General features: G+C 33.6%; 1 protein-coding gene and 1 long non-coding RNA gene across 2 annotated transcripts; one reads left to right on the top strand and one right to left on the bottom strand.

Moving 5' to 3' along the window:
• Window positions 1–43: 43 nt before the first annotated feature.
• On the top strand, window positions 44–13,567 carry LOC134244359 (mucin-2-like; the record flags this gene model as incomplete). Its single annotated transcript, XM_062726640.1, has 5 exons — window positions 44–61; window positions 7,277–7,635; window positions 11,529–11,669; window positions 12,151–12,873; window positions 13,373–13,567. Coding segments are annotated over exons 2-5 (1,411 nt in total), but the record flags the coding sequence as incomplete, so codon positions are not given.
• Window positions 2,699–5,907, bottom strand: LOC134244358 (uncharacterized). Its single transcript, XR_009987209.1, has 3 exons — window positions 5,309–5,907; window positions 4,964–5,064; window positions 2,699–3,589 (listed from the first exon to the last, which is right to left on the bottom strand). It is a non-coding gene; the product is annotated as an uncharacterized LOC134244358 (long non-coding RNA).
• Window positions 13,568–13,942: the final 375 nt, after the last annotated feature.

Genomic DNA, 13,942 nt, shown 5'->3' with positions numbered 1-13,942 from the left:
GATGTCGCCATATTGAAATTGGTGTTTGCCACATCTTTGATAAAATATCTTATCTTACCTGGTAAGAAATTACTGTTTTTTTCAGTAACGATTAAAGTTACAAATAACAGTATACCATTGACAGTAAATTAAATATCACACGTAGTAACTTTCGATTTCAAGCAGGTATCTCTTTATTCTCTTTAGAGAAGTGGACAGGCTTTCGCCTACATCTTGATGTAGGTGAAAGCCTGTCCTCTTCTCTAAAGAGAATAGTATCAGAGAATAGTCTTCAGTGTTAAATTAACAAAGATCCTTCTTCTTTGAATTAAAGTAATAATGTTGGCATTCTTTTATCATTTTAGTTGCAATACACTCCGTGAGATATTCCCACATTCTATGTGAACAACATTCAGAAAAAAATGGATGTCCGACAATTCGCCGTATTAACGCAATTTTCATGAAAGCCAGCAATTTTTTTTCGGACTCAGCATATTTGAAATAGGCTAGGGACTCTGACCAAAGGTCAACAAGTCCCAAAATTTATTTTTACCATAGCTTTAAAACTATGCAATTTGTGAATTTAAAACATTTACAGTTTGTTAATGTATTATTGATTAACAGATAGAATGTATCACTTGATAACAAATACTCAAAAAAGAATGTTTATCGGGAAAAATTAATATTTATTTAAAAAAATGCATATTATACTTTTACAAAATACACCTTAGTACATCCCAACTTTTAGTGAAATTCATCATCACAGAAAGAAAATATGTATATCAATGAAGGGCAAGTAGGTCTTCGATAGCCTCTGGAAAGTTGTTTCTCTGTTTATTTTGTCCAAATTTTAGGACTTGAAACCGAAAGTACAATGTAAATGGCGGATTTTATAGGAGTCTTGTCTTAATACATATCATGCTTTTAATAACATTTTTCATAATGGTTTTCGCTAAAAGTACTGCAAAAAAGATGCATTTTCTGTGAGTGCAATATGGCCACGCACTTTGTGAAAAAAATTCAGAATGCGTTAAAAATATTGGAGAAAAAAGAATTAAGAGAAACGCAATGATTTTCCCTTTCAGAGGAAATACACTGACAAACTGTTTATCACCATTGTCTTCATATCATTGTTTTTTTTTTTTAAATAGTTATCTCTGCAAAGAGCGTCGGTCGAAACTCGTCTCGCCAGTGGAAAAGTCAAACTCAACCACGAAACAATGCATGTATGTGCTAATCCCGCACAGAGATTTGATTGGCTAAAAATATGTTTCTAAAAAGTGTTGTAGTGTTTTCATGGAAAATGAGACATCATCAAATATAGATTATTGAATGCACTCTAGAATTGAATCTTTCAACCCACTCAATTTTTTTTTAATATTCATCTTTGTCCGAGATTAACACATACTGTTTCGTGGTTGAGTTTGACTTTTCCACCTGCATGCAGTTTTTGCCTCTGTTTACAGGGGGAAAAAACGCAAAAACATATACATACCATAAATGGTTGTGTAGATTAATTATCGTGGAAGACAACAGTAATAAACAATATGCCAGTGTGTTTCCTCTGAAAGTGTAAACGAGTTCGTTCTGAGGAGGGGATACTAACTTTGTGTTATTATTATACTATGGGTTAAAAAGTTATTTACGTAACACGTGCCTGTGATAAAAAGGACACATTAAGAATTTCCTTAAGTGCACTTGCCTTTAAAATGTATCTAAAATTAGACATTGTGATTTCCACAATCAAATGTGATGTCGCCATATTGAAATAGGCGTTTGCTAAAGTGTTTCAACATCTTTGATGAAAATCTAATTTTACCTGGTAAGAAATTACTGTTTTTTTTCAATAATGATTACTGTTACAAATACCAGTGTAACATTGACTGTTAATTTAAAATGTTTTCGAAATATCATACGTAGTAACCTTCGACTTCAAGTAGGTATCTCTTTAGAGAAGTGGACAGGCTTTCGTCTACATCTTGATGTAGCTGAAAGCCTGTAGGCCTACACTTCTCTAAAGAGAATAGTATCAGAGAATAGTCTTCAGTGTAAAAATAACACAGATGCTTTAATATCTTTTACAATTTAATGCAAAAAATCAGGAAAACAATCGTAGCCACTATGTGTTCTATTGATTGTATTAATTAAGCGTTTGGCGATCTACAAAAAAGAAATAATCATAGATCTAAAATCAAACTAGAGGTACTGTGAGGGAGCAATGAGCTCACTATGTCATACCCCCGCCTCCCATATGAATATAATGGCCGAGTTCTGTTTTGCTATGGAAAACCCAAAATATGTGTCGAATCAAAAAGTAAAATAGGAGGTACAAAATGGCAATATGTAATAAAGAATCTTTGAAAATTTCATCAAATGTCATTCAGTGTATGAGAGGAGTATATTGTTGCGGATACGAGATGGGTACCCCAAAGCGTAACAAACTGATGGACAGACATCCCGATTACTTTTCAAGCGGGGGTATAACTACAGAGGTATTGTGAGCAATGAGCTAGATACCTCGCCCCACGCCTTAGCGTAGTTCGCCGATTTGATGCTGAAAATTTTTGAATAAACATTTAGTATCCATTTTCTAATAATTTTTTAAAAGGTTTATTACACACACATGTACTTCATTCACAAGTATATATTTTCATTGAGCAATAGTAATGACTTCCACGGCGATGCATTATACCTATGAAACACTAAATGCATTCTTCCCGCACCTCAGATCTCCACATTTTTTCCTTATTCAAAATAAGGAAAAAATGCGGACGGGAGTATTTGGACTAATTTTCCGCATTCATTCCAGATTTTCGTATATTCAAATTTCCAGATTTTCTCCATATTCAAAATATGGAGAAAATGTGGATGGGAGTATTTGGACTCTTTTTCCGTATTCTCTCCAGATTTCCGCATTTCCATATATACAAAATATGGAGGTATTTACTTGGTTGATAAAATGCGGAAATACGGAAATCTGGAGAAAATACGGAGTTAATCACATGGTTATAAAATGGCTAATAAAACCGCTACATGATGCATACATACATAAATATTTACAAAACCATCAACAATGTGCAACATTATATACAATTTATTATATTATGAGAAAAAAACATATAAATGAATGAACAAAATTACACATTATGTTCATGAGCAATGTATTGGATCTTATATCTTTGACAAACAAAGAGGAGCATGTATGGAAAAAAAACTGGAACTCTTATTTAAGCCACAAGTTCATCATGGAAAAAATGTGGCATTTTTTAATATTCATATTAAATAAATGGAAATTTATTCATTCTATTTAAGCAAAAGTGGGAGTGAAATGTTCAACACTATTAGATATTGGGGAAAAAATAACAATTGACATAGCATTGAATATTTACAAAACAAGAAATTTTTTTAGACATTTTTTATCAATCTGGATCACATTTGCCATTTTCTACCTGCATCCCTGATTCATATTTCTCACAATTCAATTTATATCTAAGGTCTGTGCTTTACACCCATCTGTCCAATAAAAATTTTCTTCAGACTTCTTTGTAATTTGTAAGGTCTCTGCATGTTTAATTTCTTGCAGCAGCACTTGCGGTCGAATTGGCAAATCCTATCAATTAAAAAAAAAGTACTTAAATTATAATGGTGCTATATTAATAAAATTTAAATTCATTGCTTTTATTCCTTTTAAAATCTTTTTATAAACACAAGTTTGGGTTCTTCAATTTAATATCAATTTGTTTAAAATATTATTTATAATAATGACAATCATAGTTGACTGTTTTTAATTATTAAACAAGCAATAAAAAAAGAAAAAAAAAATATATATATGTAACAGACTTGTGTTGAGGTAATTGTATAGTCGTTAAGAATGAACAACAAGGCTGTTGGTTCGAGTTGAACAAGACAGTAACTCTTTATTCGATGGATAGATAATCATCAATCATCATCAAAACCCTATAATGAAATAACAAATTATAAATTCTAAGCATAAAAACTATAAAGCTATTCATCAATATATATGTACAAATCAATATATCATATAGCTTTATCCGAATCAAGGGAGATAATTCAATTACATGAAAATTACATAATAAAATCTCCCATTGCTTTAATTAATGAATATTTAGAATAAAATCTTTACAATAATTATTATTCCAATGTATATGTACATTATCAATTATTGTTTAGCATAAAAACAATGAACATGCGTACCATTCAATGGGAATGGGTCAAATGCTGTACAACAGCATATAAGCTGCATACACAAAACTGTATATGTACTAGGATAATATCTACAAATCAACAATAAACACCTTTGTAGATATCTATACTAATCATAAAATAAAGTTTACTTTAAAAATATGAAAAAGTGAGACAGCACTGTATTTACTATTTACACATAACTCTATATCTAAGGTCTCACTCTCACTATACATTTACTCCAGAAAAGTGATTAAAGGAATTAAGTGCAAAAATTACAGATTTCACATTTACTAGAATTAGAATTATATTACTCATTAGTATTAAAGAATTACTTACCATGCAATAGGAAATGTTGGTCTCAAGGTCAATGTCTGATTTTTGTAAAACAACTATGGAAAATCAGAGACAAAAACACTTCCAACACATATGGCAACCAAGCAAGAATTACCCAAAAACACAAAGAAAACTTGGAGGGAAACACAAAAACCAATAGAAAACCATAAGACAATACTAAAAAACCAATGAAACTAAAAGATACAAAATGACCATGGCCAGAATATAATTAGCACCCTGAGGCTAACTCTGGACCTCTCTGGAAAAGAATCATTTAAAAATCAATACACTTAACTACAGGTTAAATGAATAATTACATAATTCAGCTGTAGAAGTGTGCTGCAAGTAAAAACATATATAATTAAGTAAATGAATAGATGCACATGCAATATGCATTGCTATGCACATGTGCATAATATATAAAACATGAGTCTGTCACATATACCTCAAACATAACCATCCATGGACCAAGCTTTAAGCCCGTTAAAATCGCAGTAAGTTGAACAAGCACTTATTCTTTTTCAGAAATCTCCTCATGCACAGACGCTACCAAAAAAAAAATGTATGGTAAATCATTGCTAGAGATTACAGCCCATGGCTCCCCAAAATTAACACCTTTAATTGTGGTAAACCATAATAAAATTCTATGAGCTGATTGAAAGATTTGAATCATGGGCATATTGGCTGAAACGTACGTAGCCTGGTAGCTCAGTCCTAGGCCCTAGCCGCCTAGAGTATTTATTTTCATCATCACAGTGACACACATGTTAAAAAAATATGACTGACCTACCGCATATGAAATACGTGTATCTGCATCTTTTGGTTGATACAGCAATACGATCTCAGGCTGTTTGGTCAACAAACTTCCTCCTTTAGACAGAGCAGACGTTGCAACATGGAGGCCAAGGTTAAATTTTGGCGGTCTGTTGTTTAAATTAATTGATCACTGAGCCCGACTTTTTGAAACATTCTTCCGATCCCGATCAAATTGTTCATAACATTCAGGAGAAACAGAGAACTGCTGTTAACTCCAAGACAGTTTTTATGCACCCAAATTTTTTTCGGGGTGCATATTGTTTTTGTCCTGTCTGTCTGTTTAGCTGTATGTCTGTCTGTTTGTTTGTCTGTTGTCAACTTTAACCTTCGCCATAACTTTTGAACCGTGAGACTTAGAGACTTCATATTTGGTATGGATACTTCACTACAAAAACACTTTCAACTGACACCAAGATCAATGACCTTATGACCTTGATTGTGACCTTTATGCTAAAAATAGCTTTTTCGAACTTTCGCCATAACTTCTGAACCGTGAGAGATAGAGACTTCATATTTGGTATGCATACTCCACTAATTAGGCACTTTCAACTGACACCAAGGTCAATGACCTTGTGACCATGACTGTGTTCTTTATGCTAAAAATAGCTTTTTGGAACTTTCGCCATAAATTCTGAACGGTGAGAGATAGAGACTTCATATTAAATTTGGTATGCATACTCCACTAATTAGGCACTTTCAACTGACACCAAGGTCTGTGACCTTGACTGTGACCTATATGCTAAAAATAGCTTTTTCAAACTTTCGCCATAACTTTAAAACCGTGAGAGATAGAGACTTCATATTTGGTATGCATACTCCACTAATTAGGCACCTTCAACTGACACCAAGATCAATGACCTTGTGACCTTGACTGTGACCTATGTGCTAAGTATAGCTTTTTCAAATTTTCGCCATAACTTTTGAACCATAGATGATAGAGACTTAATATTTGGTATGCATACTACACTAATAAAGTGCTTTCATATGACACCAAGAACAATGATTGTGTGACCTTGACTGAGACCCATTTGCTAAAAATTGCTTTTTAGAACTTAATGTTGCCGCCAGGTGCTACTGTGTCTCACAAACACATCTTGTTCTTGATGAAAAAATTCTAAGTCCAGAGCTCCGTATTTTTTCCGGATGAAAAATATTCTAAGTTAAGAGTTCAATATTTTTCCAGATGAAAAATAGACTAAGTCCAATTCTCCGTATTATTTCCGTTTATTTTCCGTATTATTTCCGTATATTTTCTGCTTTTCCATATTGTTAATTTTCTCCGTATTTTTTTCCACATTTTTTCCATATTAAAATGAGGAAAAAATGCGGAATAATGCGGAAATCTGGAGATGTGAGGTGCGGGTTAGCATCATACAAGAACAAATTATTAAAATTCAGTAGTAAAACTTTTTAGAAATCCTGAAATGGAAAAAATGACTTTAGTAATTGCATTTTTCAATTTTTTGTTTATATATTTAAATATGAAATTATTTATATTTTCTGGATTGTAGTTTATTCAATATTATACACCTATTTACTGGTTATGAGGACAATAGCAAGTTTATCGTCCACCAAGACAAAAAACTATTTCCAGAGGCGCAGCTGAGACAAATAGTATGCTGTCGAGGGGGGGCGATAAACTTGCTATTGTCCAAATAGTCAGTAAATAGGTGTTTTATTATACCGATGCTGACTTTGCTTTTGTTACGTCATAATATATACGTCACAATCCGTATAAAACCAAAAGTCTTCCGAGATGAAAAGCGAGGGAAACAGAATGCTGCCGGTGAATAGTTTAATGACTATTTCACCATGGGCAGATAGCACAAAAACTATTTCACGGTTGGGGCTGTTTGGAAAAGATAGCATGTTTATTCGTCATATTTTTATATAGAACAAATTCACAGAGGTATAATAATAAGTTATGTTTAATTTATTTCAGTAATGCAATGGATAGAAAAGACCACAGACAAGAATTAAATACCAAAGACGAGGTACCAGGTAAAGTCAAAAGAGAAGAAGAGCTAGTATCCCGACCTGAGAAGAAAGGCGCCAGTCAGAGCGAAGAAATCCAAGATGACAGAGAGGAAAAGAAAGACAATTCTGATTTTGACCAGGATGTTTGTAGACTTTTGAGAAAAATAGGAGAAAGAACTTTAATATCTTTGTTTGCCAAAGAAAGGGTAACCATGGAAATTTTGATGGATCTAGATCACGCAGATCTTTGTAGACTTGGAGTTAATACATTTGGTCAAAGACACAAGATATTAAAGGCAATGAAAGAATACAGAGAGAAGAAGGGTAATATTTATTATATTAAATGATACTGTTTGTGAGTGAGATCATTAATAATTTTAAAACCTCATGTAATAGGTTAACAGCCGCAAATTTTTTATTTAAACATTATTTGAAACTTTCAAAGCTATGGTTTGTTCATCCTCGTGCGTCGTTTGTGACGTTAATGAATAGCATCTATGAGTGAAAATACAGCAGCATATATTCAGGGGGTCGGAAGACTGGGTCTAACTCCATTAAAATTCATGCAGATTTCAAAAGTATATCTTTTGATATTCTAATACACGTAGATGTTTAAATGCAAAATGATTGCATTATAATTTTAAGCACCATAGGGTCTCTACCAAGTTGACGAAAATATGTTTTCTATTTCCACGATTCAAGCATCGGGTTCCTTACTTCCTTTATAACTATTTTTTTAATGTTTGTGTCCATGGGATTCAGTATTAGGACCCTTTGAACGAAGTTGGTCATGCCTTTAGTACATGTATTCAATAACATGATTGTAAATATTCCTTTACAGCCACGAACACGTCACAGGCAACTGATTGCACATAAAATTGAAAAAGTTTCCAGACTTCTTAATAACGACTGAAAAATTAATGTTCTCGGTTTCATATGGTTCTACTTTTGTTTTTTAATATTGTAGGTATTTTTGTCATATTGTTTCAATTACAAAATTTTGACCAAAAATGTAGGTCATGCTATCCTGGTTTTGGAATTAATGGTTCTAATTGAATATTCTAGATTTAAGATGGCTTAGGAAAATCAAACTATGTCAGTTGATCTATCATGGGTCTCCAAATGTAGATCACCGTGTCCTAATTTTGGAATTCTATAGCTATATCTAAAATAACGCTCAATGGGAAAAATGGACTTTGGATTTTCAAATTTTGTCATTTAATGCATCTTCGGTTTACAGAGTTTATAAACAAAAAAGTACATTACTGTAATTTTTGTTTTGAATTTCACTCATTACTCTTAATTTATAATAACAAGAGGCCCATGGGCCACATCGCTCACCTGAGCACTAAGGGTAGGAAAAAGTAGAAAATGGCTTTTTATTGTAAAGTTTAAATCCAAAAGTAGTCCCATGACCAATCATGGATTTGCTATTTTTTAGAAAATGACTTTTTAAAAATTTTCCTATATATATTTTTAAAAACTTTGGTCGGCCATTTTGGCCCCGCCCTACCCTCGGGGGTCATGATTTGAACAAACTTGAATCTACACTCTCTGAGCATGCTTCCATATAAATATGATGAATTATGGCTCTGTCATTCTTGAGAAGAAGATTTTTAAAGAATTTTCCTATATATTTCTATGTAAAACTTTGGTCGGCCATTTTGGCCCCGCCCTACCCCAGGGGGTCATGATTTGAACAATCTTGAATCTACACTACCTGAGCATGCTTCCATATAAATATGATGAATTATGGATTTGTCATTCTTGAGAAGAAGATTTTTAAAGAATTTTCCTATATATTTCTATGTAAAACTTTGGTCGGCCATTTTGGCCCCGCCCTACCCCCGGGGGTCATGATTTGAACAAACTTGAATCTACACTCTCTGAGCATACTTCCATATAAATATGATGAATTATGGCTTTGTCATTCTTGAGAAGAAGATTTTTAAAGAATTTTCCTATATATTTCTATGTAAAAATTTGGTCGGCCATTTTGGCCCCGCCCTATCCCCGGGGGTCATGATTTGAACAAACTTGAATCTACACTCTCTGAGCATGCTTCCATATAAATATGATGAATTATGGATTTGTCATTCTTGAGAAGAAGATTTTTAAAGAATTTTCCTATATATTTCTATGTAAAACTTTGGTCGGCCATTTTGGCCCCGCCCTACCCCCGGGGGTCATGATTTGAACAAACTTGAATCTACACTCTCTGAGCATGCTTCCATATAAATATGATGAATTATGGATTTGTCATTCTTGAGAAGAAGATTTTTAAAGAATTTTCCTATATATTTCTATGTAAAACTTTGGTCGGCCATTTTGGCCCCGCCCTACCCCCGGGGGTCATGATTTGAACAAACTTGAATCTACACTACCTGAGCATGCTTCCATATAAATATGATGAATTATGGATTTGTCATTCTTGAGAAGAAGATTTTTAAAGAATTTTCCTAATAAAATATATTTCTATGTAAAACTTAGGTCGGCCATTTTGGCCCAGCCCTACCCCTGGGGGTCATGATTTGAACAAACTTGAATCTACACTACCTGAGCATGCTTCCATATAAATATGATGAATTATGGCTTTGTCATTCTTGAGAAGAAGATTTTTAAAGGATTTTCCTATATATTTCTATGTAAAACTTTGGTCGGCCATTTTGGCCCCGCCCTACCCCCGGGGGTCATGATTTGAACAAACTTGAATCTACACTACCTGAGCATGCTTCCATATAAATATGATGAATTATGGCTTTGTCATTCTTGAGAAGAAGATTTTTAAAGAATTTTCCTATATATTTCTATGTAAAAATTTGGTCGGCCATTTTGGCCTCGACCTACCCCCGGGGGTCATGATTTGAACAAACTTGAATCTACACTACCTGAGCATGCTTCCATATAAATATGATGAATTATGGCTCTGTCATTCTTGAGAAGAAGATTTTTAAAGAATTTTCCTATATATTTCTATATAAAACTTTGGTCGGCCATTTTGGCCCCGCCCTACCCCCGGGGGTCATGATTTGAACAAACTTGAATCTACACTACCTGAGCATGCTTCCATATAAATATGATGAATTATGGCTCTGTCATTCTTGAGAAGAAGATTTTTAAAGAATTTTCCTATATATTTCAATGTAAAACTTTGGTCGGCCATTTTGGCCCCGCCCTACCCCCGGGGGTCATGATTTGAACAAACTTGAATCTACACTACCTGAGCATGCTTCCATATAAATATGATGAATTATGGATTTGTCATTCTTGAGAAGAAGATTTTTAAAGAATTTTCCTAATAAAATATATTTCTATGTAAAACTTAGGTCGGCCATTTTGGCCCAGCCCTACCCCTGGGGGTCATGATTTGAACAAACTTGAATCTACACTACCTGAGCATGCTTCCATATAAATATGATGAATTATGGCTCTGTCATTCTTGAGAAGAAGATTTTTAAAGAATTTTCCTATATATTTCTATGTAAAACTTTGGTCGGCCATTTTGGCCTCGCCCTATCCCCGGGGGTCATGATTTGAACAAACATGAATCTACACTACCTGAGGATGTTTCCCCATAAGTTTCATCTTTCCTGGCATAGTGGTTCTTGAGAAGAAGATTTTTAAAATATGCCACCAAATTTTCATTAATTCCCAATTATCTCCCCTTGAATGAGGGCGTGGCCCTTCATTTGAACAAACTTGAATCCCCTTCACCTAAGGATACTTTGTGGCAAGTTTGGTTGAAATTGGCCCAGCGGTTCTTGAGAAGAAGTCGAAAATGTGAAAAGTTTACAGACAGACAGACAGACAGACGGATAGACAGACGGACAGACAGACGGACGCCGGACAAAATGTGATCAGAAAAGCTCACTTGAGTTTCAGCTCAGGTGAGCTAATAATAATGATAAACGCTAAAAATACAAAATAAATTATCTGTTGATGAATAGTAGGTCCACATCGTATTAACTAAAAGTAAATCACAGTAAACTTCTTCAGGAAACTTACCGTTGCAACTCAATATGTTGAGAGGCTTAATTAATATAATCTAGTTTTGTCAAATAGTGCTTTTTGGATTATAAGAGTGTGTATACCAAAAATGGGGTCACGGTAACGTAAATTTTTGGTATACACACTCTTAGTCATTTTGTCACATTGTCTGGCCTCTTGTAATTAATATTTATAATTGAATATTAGTATATATTAACTTCAATTTTCAGAGAAAAAACAGAAGAAGACCCTACGTAAACTTCATCCATTCAATACTACATGTCCAGGACGAAAGCGGAAGAGTCACAATCAAACTAGTTATGGACATCAATGCAACATTGCGAAAAAAATGAAAGCAAAAATCCTTAAAGGTACATTGATGCTTTTTAAATTCATCCGAGCAATTCAGGTGACCTTTTGTTTTCTGTTTCAGTCTGTGTGTTCACATTTTCAGATGGTTCTCTTAAACTGATGAACCAATTTAAATCAATGTAATATCTGTGGGTGAAAGGGAACAAAAATTTTGAAATACAATGCCCCTTCTGAGGAGTGGTTTAAACCATAAGAATAACTGTTATTTTTAGAAATATTTTTTTCCCTGAACTTCAAGCAGTAAAATTGCTGTAATGATTGAAATAAGCAATTAGACTACAACCAAATTAAAAAAAAAATCATGACCCCTACCAGAGGGGTCCTGCAGATTTTAGGGATCCAATTTTCATATACTGAAACTGCATTCTTTCATCAAAATTCTTCTTCTTTTCCTCTGTACATATATTAAGCAGCTGAAGTACATTGTTATGATGAGAAAGGATGTCCCTTCCAAAATTTTATCATTACCCTTTTCTTCAGAATTACTTTTGGTGACGTCAACAGCTTCCAGTATAAAACCTTCAGCTTCAGTAATAACGACAGCTTCATCTTCCTGTCAGACGACAGTTACCCAATCCTGTCACACCCTGAATGTGTCAACTACCCCATCACCTTTACACAATAATAGATCATCAATAACTGTACCAACAGCGTTACCAACAACTAACTTAGCCATTACAACACATGGTACAACATCAACAGTAACAACAACTAAAATGCCTATAACAACACATGGAGCAACAGTACCAACAAGTAACATAGCAACAACAACCAATGGATCAACAGTACCAATAACTAGCATGGCTATAACAACATGGGGTTCAACATCAACAGTACCGACAATTAACATACCAATAACAACATGTGGTTCAACAGTACCGACAACTAAATTAACATCAATCACTGGAACATTGCCAACTACATTCCCTGCAATATCAAGCACCTTATCATCTTCCTCAGTAGCAACACCAATATGTTCAGCAGCAGTATTTTCTCAAGTGACTTCCAGCTCATCCAATCAGGTTCCAAGTTTCTCAATAACAAGCACCCCGTCAAGTAATGTAGCAACATCCAGTATTGGGGGTATTACCGTCTCAAGTCTCGTAACCTCTACCAGTAGTATACAGAGTACAGTATCAACCTCGTCGACGATAACATCAAACTGTGCAGTTACAGTTACAGTACCTGTAACAAACAAACTAGGTGAGAGAAAAACGGAAAACATAAATTTTAAGTCTAGCATTAAATTATACCAATAATAGGCAACAGAAAAGCAAATGCAGTTTTAAAATGCTGAAGGTTTTATCGTTTATTTATATTTTTTTATTTTCAGCAAAAATTATGCTAAGTTTTAGTATAAATAACTTCAACAATTTTGATAATCACACTTCAACAGCTCTTGAATCATTCAAATAAAATGTAGCTTTAGTGATTTTCCTAAAAAATCTTAAAATCTTAAAAATCTTAAATCTTAAAATGTAATTTTAATTAAAATGCAAGCAAGCCAGAAACAGATTTTTTTTACAATAATTCCAGAGAATAATAGTCATTTTTATTTTCATTAAGAGTTTTTTTTTTTCATTAATAGATCAATGAATATTCCAGATTATACCTATGTGCTCTCTGTTTTTTGTTCAAAACTATCTACCAGTATCCATCAGTATAATTGTTTTTCATTTCCCTTTTGATTGTATATTTTTAGGAACTCCAAACACAATCACAAACGAGGAAAACAATTTTCTACGTTATTATCTGTTAGCCCAACTTGGTACACATGCTCTCAGATTTCTGTTTGACTCGTTTGTTCCTCCTGTGACACTGACCAGTCACCTGAAGAAAGTACAAGCAACGTTAAAGAAGCGCTGTAATCCTCAACAGTTGACCGTCTTATATCCAGGTAATAAATATAGGATCTCCCAAAATTTGTAGTTGGATATGATTTTTATCCAATGAGTTGTATGTGTTTTTTTTTATCCCCGAGACCTGGTGAGGGAATATCTTTAATTTACTGTAAATTTGAATTAAATTGATAGGTACCCAAACTCTTGTGGTTACATTGATAATGAAGCATCTTCAGGTATTGTAATATTGAAGTCTGCCACCCCTGTAAACATTTCAAAATTGAATTGATTTTCCTTCTTTGAAAAAAGCTTTGTAAAAGCTTCTGACCTCGATATACTAGTACATGTTTCCTCAGAATACCATTGCATATACATATACAGGTATTATCATTCAAATATATACTCAATGATCTCAATAGAAACAGTTGAAT

This window comes from Saccostrea cucullata, unplaced genomic scaffold (genome assembly GCF_032062105.1).
Source record: "Saccostrea cucullata isolate Sc308-1 unplaced genomic scaffold, CSIRO_AGI_Scuc_v1 ctg2412, whole genome shotgun sequence".
Lineage (NCBI taxonomy): Eukaryota > Metazoa > Mollusca > Bivalvia > Ostreida > Ostreidae > Saccostrea > Saccostrea cuccullata.
Note: the sequence above shows the minus strand (reverse complement) of the source record. Positions and strands in the feature narration are given on the sequence as shown.